We start from the raw sequence: 10,362 nt of genomic DNA, 5'->3' as shown, positions 1-10,362 counted from the left end.
CTGTATTTCCAAATATCTGTGTAGTGGATCATTTAACTATTGAACATAAGATGGCGCAGTATCGAAAGTGTAAAATTGAACGTGAACGATTAAATATCAAGTTTACATACATATGGCTCCTCCTTGTAACGAATTCGAGAACTAAAATTTGATCAACTATTCTTCCATATGAAATATAATACTATATTTACTTATACAATGGTATTATACAAAGACTAATTTTTATAGTTATTTAAGGATTTATGTTCGTAGCAAAATTCGAATAAACCTCCATTTTGATTTAGTAACATTTATGTTTATTTACTCAGAATTGGAAATGTCAAATGTTCCTGACGTCAAATTTAAATTTGTTGACATTTCTTGTTAGAAATCAATACTTGCGAGTATATAATACATCCTTCAGTTTGCAAAATAAAAATGTATTAAGTGAAACTATTAATTCTCATAATGAAATTAACCACGGGCCGTTATACGGCCATCCTTTCAGTACAATGTACTTTACTTGTGATTGATTGGATTATAAATATATGTTCATTACTGACTAGAGAAAACAATGCCCTAATGCTTATACTATTTATGTAAGTATTTATTCCATATATTATAACATTTTATTTATATTTTCAAATTTGCAGAGTACAAGATGCATGTTTAATTTTAGCCTTATCAGCTTTATTGTTAACGTTTTTTTCCACCTATGTCTTCCAGGTAAGAAAATATAAAAGTCTTAGATTCTAAACTTATTCACTATTTGTTCTAGACTGGATTAGTCTATTTATTGTATGAACGATTCCGTGCTACTTTGTTGATGTGTATCGTATATTTTGGATTAACAACAATAGTTCATATCTGGTCTTTAATTACACGCTGGAGTAATTTGAAGCATTCGTGGAGTCTGCCTTTTTTAACTGTGTTTATTTTGCAGAGGTTTTGTAAGTATAAATAATAGATTTCCAATGTATCGAATTAAAGAGTAATTTTGAAATCCTTAAATACCCTGCTCTACTCAATAATATGTTGCTCCACACAAGCCTCCGACTTTTGGGCAAATCCTTAAAATTAAACATTTTCTTTTTTAGTAGCAACCGTTTATTATTATTGTTATAAAAGGGCTGCTCTGAGAATCAGCGATCCAAGATTCTACGAAGATATCGAAATAGAAACCAACAAAAATCATCAAATTAATGGACAGATAACTCAGTAATTTTTACTTTTTATTTATAAATTATTAATAAATACATTTCTGCAAGAAAAGTTCATTCTTTCTCTATATAGCATTAAGACCTAAGTACTTGAGGACAGTTTTTTTTTACAAAATTGATGAAATAAATATGAATTTATTAACCGATTTTTTTTATACAACTAATTACAGTATTAAAATTTAACAAAAATTATACACATACAAACATTTTTATGTCTAACAAAAATATATTCTATAATTAAAATAATAAATATGTAAAAACTTCTTATTTCCTTCCACTTATTTTAAAAATAATCAGTATACGATATTTATAATGTACTAAATTACCAATCACATGTTGCTAGTCCGAAATGTCTTCGGTTTCTAGAAATGCAAATTTGTTGCTGGCCGCAAAGTTCGGTGGCTCTGGCTCAGAAAATTTAGACATTTCTTTCTCATGTTTTTCCCTGCAAAATAAATTATAATTATCGTATTATGGGAATTGACCAAGTTGGCATTTCAAAAAGCTAAAAATTTGAATACACAAAATATTTCAGACGAATATTGACAAATCTTTTTATTCTAATGAATACTACAATTGAATATCACCCCAAAAATGAAGTCAAATAGTAACTAATGTAAAACAAATAATTCTCCTAAATATTACTCACTTTTTCTCCTCCCTCTTTGGCTTATCGATTTTATTTCTATTATCATTCTTATCCGGTGACTTGAACTCAGTTCTGGGTGTCTTCTTCTCATCATCTGTAATGAATATAATACATTTTCACCAAACCACAACCAACAAATACACAATAATATTTCTTAAATTTTTACAATTCTGCTGAAGTTGAAATAGAAATCAAAATTGTAATGTATCGTTCATTTCGGATGTGTTCAGCTAACGCACGCCCAGTTCGAATGCTCATTTTTGTTAGAAGCACCTATTTCTACCTTTGTTTACTGTGTGCAAAAAGAGACGACTGAGGCTCCATGATTTGACTTGTCATAAGCATACAAGTGGAAAAGACTCGTTTTATTTCAGATTTAGTATTCAAGTAAGAGTTGTATAAGTAAAATTGGGCACATATGTGGGTGTTGTGGCCAATATGATATCAAGGTAGTTGTAAACGACAAAATTTAATAGATCAATAACTTATCATAAACAATGTGTATTAGGGAATTTGACCACAAGCAGATATTTCCCGCAGTTGTTTAACAAAAGTACCAGTCGGTTATGATGCGTCAAAAAGTGATGAAAGCGAAAATCAAAAAGTAAAACGTGGCAGGAAAAAAATTTAAACTGACAAATGTGTAATCTGTAGGAAGAGAATTTTATTTTCAAAATGAACTTCCAATATTTCAAAGAAACATAGATACATGAAGGAGATATGGTCTCCCAAGGTTAGCAATTGCACAAACAGAAAAAATAAAATCTTCATTGCGAGGTGAACCCTCCATTGAACTAATCTGGGTGGGTACATCGGGTGTCCCAAAATTCACGCAGAATTTGAATTGTGTGTCATTTATGTGGTAAAGTGTGGCTGACGAAAAAAAGATGACACGGTGACAGCTAAATGTGAATGTATTTTCATTGTTGAGCAATATTTTAAAAATAATGAAGATTCACAATTTTCATACAAAATATGATCGGAATTCCAGGAGACTGGATCTATTAGAGATCTTAACACTCTGGCCGTGCTTCAAAGTATTCAACTCAAAATATCGAAACCGTTCGTGTGTGTTGCTGTTGAGGAATGTTAATTTCACATCGTGGACATTTCAAGAAGCTCTTTACAGCATATTTTCACAAAAGATTTGCATCTTCGTGCTTACAAAGTTCAATTGACTCAGGAACTGAAGCCTACTACCCACGCAGAGCGAACAGAGTTCGTTGAATGGAATATGGGACAAATGGATGCTGATTTTTCAAACAAAATCATCTTCAGTGATAAGGTTCATTTTCATCTTGATGGCTTTGTTAATTGATAAAATTGTTACATTTGGGATTCAAAAAATCCATGAGTGATTGCTAAGAAACAAATGCATCCACAACGTGTCAGAATTTGGTGCGGATTTTGGTTTGGAGGCATCATCAATAATTCTGCTTCGAAAATGTGACTGGTCAGGCAATAACTGTTAATAGTGATATGGATGTAGACATGTGGTTTCACCAAGACCATGCCACATGCCATACAGCCCGAGAAATAATTCAATTATTGCACAAGTCATTTCTTGGTCGTGTAATTTCCCATTTCGATGATCAGAATTGGCCGCTCAGATCAGGCGATTTGAAGTCTAAGGTTTATGCCAACAACCTCAAGACCATCCTTGGAGGAAATTGAGCTATGTATTAACAAAATTCAGACGCATTTATGCAAAATGGTCATTGAAAATTTCAACAAAAGAGTGCCTATGTGCCAGCAAAGCCGCGGAGACTTTTACCCGATATGCTATACCATACATAACTCTATATTGTATACTTCATGAAACAATAAAAAAATTACATTTTTAATTAAAAACCTCTGCTTTCTATCAAAATTACTTCTTGCGTGAATTTTGGGACACCCTTCAGAATCTTATGTGGCACAAATAACACAACTTTTAAATTAGATGTAAAAGTATTTCAGTGATTAATCGGGGGTAACTAACGAGATATGGAATAAGTATATTACGCATGTACAAAAAAAAACAAATGTGGTACATACAAAAGCTAAAGTAACAATAGAATCACTTTTCCATTTAGGTGACAGTAATGAGAGCGTTAATAACAACAGTAATTAATTATTGCTTATAATGGTCATTTCCAGTGTCTTAACAGTGGAACATCTCATTTTTCAGTGACATTTGTACTTTTAGTGACTTTCTAATTTTGTGTCACTTCAGGCTAACTAAATAGACTTTCTACAGGGGTTACTTGTCCAGTTAGAGAAAGTGTTAGTTACGCCCCATAACAAAAGAAAATATAAATCATACATGCAGGCGGTAGTACAGGGTTCATAGTTCAGAAGTGATATAAAATTCCCTGATATTTCCAGGTTTTCCCTTACAAAAAAAAAATCTTGTAGTTAATTTTTACATACTAATTTGGTGTTCATGCAATAAACTTTTTCTACACTCCCTAACCTTTTTTATACCCAAAGAACCTTTTATAAAGGTTTCAAAACCACAAATAGTTTTTTCTCTTTAAACCACTGGCTTTCACAAAATTTCCAGTTGCAAACCTCAAATTCCCTGACTTTCATGACTACTTTTAAAATTCCCTGACTATTCCGTTTTTTATGAAGAATAATTTTTGACTGACCGACTTTTCCCGGTATTCCCGGTTTTCCAGGCCACTGCGAACCCTGTAGTAGGACATTTTTGCCTACAAAATAAACAAGTACCCATCTGTCAAATATTTGAATATACAAAGGCAAGCGTAAATTTGTAGATAATCTAGTTATCAAAATCAATATATCTATTTGTTTTCCTGTATTTGAATCTTTTTGGATCCCCCTAAAATGATATGCCCATGGTATCTCATTCCCGTGCTCCTTACCTATGGCATGGAAGTACATGTTGAAAATAAGGCCCTACCCCTTTGGCAATGAAGTATAGACAAAGCACTTAATATCACTACTGTTTTAAAATCTATTAAAATTTTTCATCTAGTCTCATTCGACGGTTTACAGGTGATATTTTCAGTAAAAGTTTTGTATCATTATAAATCATCGCTTTTCTTAAAAATTCATTACATTAAAGGAAGATAAAAATAAAAAATGTAGGTTTTTAAAAATGTGATTAAATTCTTAAAAAAAAAGAATCACTTACTATCTCTTTTCGGGCTGTCCTCTATTTTTCTTGGAGGTCTACTTCTTTCTATCTAAAACAAAAGTTCCATTCAAGAAAATACAAAACCCTCCGTTATAAATCCACAAATTTGAAGATGTATATTAACAATTTTTTGTATAACTATTATTACACAAAATGAAACTGCTAGGGTGTCGGGATTAAAAATTTCAATTCAGACAATCAAGATAAAAGCTTATGCTTTATTTTCTAGTGTTTAAATTAAAAAAAAGTTATTACTTTTACTTTTTTTGCTAAACAAATAATCTACACTTATTTTATATTTATAGGCTATTGAATGAAATAAAATAAAATAAAAATAGGATTTTAAAAGGAACTATGACATTCCAAGATATTTTATTACTTACATGTGAAAATGCACCCCTTTCAGTTTTTTAATTGTAGCTCGAAAACGAAGCAAAATTTCGCTGTAGTTCATGGGAAAAATTATTTAGAGAATTGAATTTCCCATCAAAATAGCTTATTTAAAAAATTTTAAAGGAAAATTTTATGCAAAAAATTATTATTAAACAATTTGAAAAAAAGCAAAAAATTTGATTTTCTGATTTTTTTTTTACTTTTTTGCCTAAATATTTTATTAAAAAAGCAAAAAAAATCAAAAAATCTTATTTTTTGGTTTCTTTAAAATTGTTTATTAACGATTTTTTGTATAAAAGTTTCCTTTTACATTTTTTAAATAAGCCATTTCGATGAGAAATTCAATTCTCTAAATAATTTTTACCATTAACTAGTGAAAATTGGCTTCATTTTCAAGCTACAATTAAAAAACTGAAAGGGGTGCATTTTCACTACTATCTCCAATTTCCACCCTCTAATTTAATAGCTCTGCGGTTTTTTCATCTAAAACGATCCTTTGAACGATTCATCCAATAAAATTGCTTGAACGTCATAGTTCCTTATAACCCCGTTTTTTTGGATATAATCAATAGCCTATTACTGAAGAGATTGGTAACGGTAATGTACCTCAAAATTGGTCCGTATTTACCCAATAAAACAGATATTTTAGAAAACATGAATTCTATACACCCTGCATCTAGAAAATTCCCCACAATTTCTTATTTCGGCAATCTGAATACAAATTTAAATTTGGCAAATTAATTGTTAATCATCCTGTATATTTTAAAATACATTTTGAATATCAGAAGTGCACCTCAATGAGTTTACTTTTTTTAATACTTACAATCTTTTTCTCGCTATCTTCTACATGTGAACTTCTCTCTTTACTCGCATCTCTCGACTTATTTGAATGTTCCTTCGCTAATCTTTCTTCTATCTCCCGCTCACGCTGACTTGTGTCCACAGGTTTGGCACTTCCAAATATTGAAGCTGAAGGCACTGACTCTGCTTTAACAGGTACGTTTTCTACGGGTTTCGTTCTAGGCGCTAATACCAACTTTGGCCTCTCCCTTGGTTCTGCTAAAGGTTGGAACAATAAATGTTTATTGAGTGAATTGATTAATAACTTATCACAGAGTTATTTTAATTTAATTTATTTTATGTCACCCGACTACAGCATAGGAATAATCACATATAATTAAAATACAACATATTAAAAAAAAAGTACAAATACAAAGAATACAAATCATTCTACTTACACCTAGCAGTTTCTTGGAATCTGTCGCCACCCCTATCATTTCTGTCTCTGTCACTGTCAAATCTTCTGTTACCAAACCCTTTACGATCATCCCTATCGTCGTACCTGTTTACTCGGTCTGAATCCCGAAAGTTACCTCTATCTCTTGAAAAACCTGCAGATGGAATAAGCATTATCACCTATAATATAGTCTCTTAACTCATGCATCATCGCTTAGTTATGTCACTATTAGTGATTGTCAATATCTAATTTTAAATTACGGAAATCAGTACCTCAATTTAATAATTTGGAAAACTACTACCAGGCAGTATTAATTCACTTATTTAATTATTATTAGTTTATTTAATATTACAAACAAAAATGTTAAAGAGAACGAGTATAATAAAATAATACAAAAATTATAAGAGGTTAGAATACAATAAAAGAAACTTTTAAGATATATTTAATTACAGTAGAACCTCGATTATCCGGGTCGGACGGGTTTAAATGGTAAATAAAATTTTAAAATATGGTGGGCCTGAAAGATTTTGACTAAGTAAGTATACTTTTTTTGCTTAAAATTGAAAGGGGAATAAATGCACTAATACGAAACGTCAATATACAGGGTAGCAAAAAAGTTAGGGCCAATTTAATTCAAGCATACCATACCCTTTTAGGTGGAGCCCTCTACAAGCAGCGTTAAAGCCAATGACATATTTAAATTTAGCATCCTAAAAAACCCCCATTACCCCAAGTTTTATGCATTCCAATTTGTTTGGAAATTACAGTGCAAACTCTTTATAATGTCTTTCGTTATAACGAAAAACTTCCTATAACATAGAAACTAGGTCAATTTGGGTGGTTTATGTCAAAACCCATAAATTAATACACTCTTTATAGCACACCAGCCATTCTCTATTACGAAGAAATATGTTCATATTTAGACGCCAGCAAGTATTTAATAGTGTAATTGTTTTTATAATCAGCTTACAAAAGGTTCCAACTAAATCTTTGAGGTGGCGAAATTTCTAAGAAAGACCCCCTGAGGTCGTAAACAACTGCCTTGCTTTGTCTCGAACACGTGTGCCATTACTCTTGGACTACATTGTTTCTAGGAAATTTTGCACTTAGTTACTAAACGCACTAGGCATCTATTGTGTATTATCAGTCGCAAACCAACTTTGAAACTGTCAGGATGGCCAGTAAAAGAAAAGCGTTATGTGTTAACGAAAAAGTTTGTTTGATACGTGCGATAGAAAAAGGAGAAAAGAAAAGTGATGTTGGAAGACGTTTAGGCCTCAGTCCATCTACTATTGCTACCATTTGGAAAATCAAAAAAAGCAATTCTACAGGCGAAACTGCAGGGAGTGTCTACTAAAAAATTAAGGAAGCCAAAATTCGAAGACTTAGATCAAGCAATGTTTTCGTGGTTTAACAGTCAGCGCTAGAATAATCTACCCATCTCGGAGCCAATTGTTAAAGCCAAGGCTGAGAAGTTTGCCGAACAGCTAGGCATTACTGACTTTAAAGCATCAGTTGGCTTGAAAAATTTAAGCACCGTCATAACATTACCTATGGTAAAATGAACGGAGAGACGCGATATGTCGATATGAATCTAACTAACAAGTGAATTAATAACGTGTGGCNGCCTTGCTTTTGCCTCGAACACGTGTGCATTACTCTTGGATTACATTGTTTATAGGAAATTTTGAACTCAGTTACTAAACACACTAGGCACCTATTGTGTATTATCAGTCGTAAACCTACTTTGAAACTGTCAAGATGGCCAGTAAAAGAAAAGCGTTATGTGTTAACGAAAAAGTTTGTTTGATACGTGCGATAGAAAAAGGAGAAAAGAAAAGTGATGTTGGAAGACGTTTAGGCCTCAGTCCATCTACTATTGCTACCATTTGGAAAATCAAAAAAAGCAATTCTACAGGCGAAACTGCAGGGAGTGTCTACTAAAAAATTAAGGAAGCCAAAATTCGAAGACTTAGATCAAGCAATGTTTTCGTGGTTTAACAGTCAGCGCTAGAATAATCTACCCATCTCGGAGCCAATTGTTAAAGCCAAGGCTGAGAAGTTTGCCGAACAGCTAGGCATTACTGACTTTAAAGCATCAGTTGGCTTGAAAAATTTAAGCACCGTCATAACATTACCTATGGTAAAATGAACGGAGAGACGCGATATGTCGATATGAATGTAACTAACAAGTGAATTAATAACGTGTGGCCTAAATTAATGGATAAATACTCACCAAATGACATTTTCAATATTGATGAAACGAGACTTTTTTTCAAGATCGACGCCTGACAAAACTTTTAAATTCAAAAGGAGAAACATGTGTGGGAGGAAAACTCTAAAGAGCGTTTTACCATTCTAGTAGCTGTCAATATGAGTGGCACGGAAAAGAGAAAGCTCTTGGTTATAGGCAAATCAAAAAACCCTCGGTGTTTCAAGAACATAAAACAATTGCCAGTCACATATAAAGCAAACAAGTCAGCTTGGATGACATCGCAGTTCTTTGAAGAAGTTAGAAAATGGGATGCTGAATCAAAGGGACGGAAAATCTTACTTCTAGTAGACAATTGCCCTGCTCACCCAACCAATCTTCGAAAAATAGAGTTAGCATTTCTCCCAGCAAATCCAACCAGTATCTTGTAGCCGGTGGATCAGTGTGATTAAAAATCTAAAGCAGCAGCCGACACCTGGCGGACAGCGGAAGGTAAAATACTGGACCGCCAAAAACTTTTTTAAAGTATAAATTACTCGGATAATTAAAAAAATATTTTTTTGTGTTTGAGTGCCACACTTATCATTTTTTCTAGTACTTTACAATTGTGTGACTGATTTGAGTTTTTAATGGCTAGTAAGCAAATTAAATTTGAATCCAAATTAAAATAAAAAATTAGTAAATATAAATTTTTTTTCTGGACCTCGTTAAAAATTTTTTAAAAGTATCCGGACCCCACCTAAAATTACTTGCTGACCCCTGGTCTAAAGGGTCACTATAGAAGAAAATTGTTGATGGAACTGATCGAAACTGACAGCAAGACCTCGATTAATATACTACAAGCAGTAAATTTCATATCAAAAGCCTGGAAAGAGGTAACAGCAGCAACTATACAGCATTCTTTTCGTCACGCGGGACTATGTAACAGTCAGACAGTAGAAACAGAGCAGTTTGGTAGCGAGGACAATCTACCACTGAGTGATTGGATTAAACAGTTCAGCATACAACCAAATCATTTCTGCGAAGAATTACAAACATAAGAAAATATAGATCAGGACCTGGCCACAAACCGCTTCACTCACTGACGAAGACATTATTGATTCAGTGTCAAAAAGTAAAGAGGAACCAAATGAAGATAATGAAGATGATCAAGTGGATGAATCTATACCATCACCAACTGTTCAACAAGCATTTGATGCCGCCAAGCTCATCGAAAAATTCTTATTGTTTCATAAAGATGATTCCACCACATCCCAAGACATGCATAAAATACTTAAGAAAATACAAAACAAATATTGGCATAGCAAAAAACGTCAGGCAAAGTTAACAGAATATATGTGTTTGGAATAATTTAATTACCTATTAAAAGTACATAATAAAATTGGAAATTATTGTAATTGGTGAAATTTGATTATTTTTCCTTCTTCCCTCCCTAACAAAAACTTTATAACGAAAAAAATCCCCAGTCCCTTAAGAATTGTTAAAAAGAGTTTACACTGTATTCCTAATCAAATAATAATAATAATA

At 32.4% G+C, this 10,362-nt stretch overlaps 2 protein-coding genes across 2 annotated transcripts in view; one reads left to right on the top strand and one right to left on the bottom strand.

Annotated features, from left to right (window-relative positions):
- Positions 1-354: 354 nt before the first annotated feature.
- LOC108916373 (transmembrane protein 138) lies at positions 355-1,251 on the top strand. Its single transcript, XM_018722607.1, has 4 exons — positions 355-578; positions 633-705; positions 758-929; positions 1,077-1,251. The coding sequence occupies exons 1-4, from the start codon at positions 448-450 to the stop codon at positions 1,199-1,201; spliced, it is 501 nt and encodes a 166-aa protein (XP_018578123.1). The 5' UTR covers positions 355-447; the 3' UTR covers positions 1,202-1,251.
- Positions 1,252-1,417: 166 nt separating this feature from the next.
- The window catches only part of LOC108916374 (eukaryotic translation initiation factor 4B), a 21,019-nt gene continuing 12,074 nt past the window's right edge, over positions 1,418-10,362 (bottom strand). Inside the window, exons 6-10 of the mRNA XM_018722608.1 lie at positions 6,625-6,777; positions 6,210-6,445; positions 4,991-5,042; positions 1,849-1,942; positions 1,418-1,644 (exon numbers count right to left, since the gene is read on the bottom strand). Coding sequence (XP_018578124.1) covers positions 1,539-1,644; positions 1,849-1,942; positions 4,991-5,042; positions 6,210-6,445; positions 6,625-6,777 — 641 coding nt within the window. The 3' untranslated portion in view covers positions 1,418-1,538. The remainder of the gene's footprint in view (positions 1,645-1,848; positions 1,943-4,990; positions 5,043-6,209; positions 6,446-6,624; positions 6,778-10,362) is intronic.

Source organism: Anoplophora glabripennis, unplaced genomic scaffold (assembly GCF_000390285.2).
Source record: "Anoplophora glabripennis isolate ALB-LARVAE unplaced genomic scaffold, Agla_2.0 scaffold1976, whole genome shotgun sequence".
Taxonomy (NCBI): domain Eukaryota; kingdom Metazoa; phylum Arthropoda; class Insecta; order Coleoptera; family Cerambycidae; genus Anoplophora; species Anoplophora glabripennis.
This window is presented reverse-complemented; position numbering and strand designations above follow the sequence as displayed.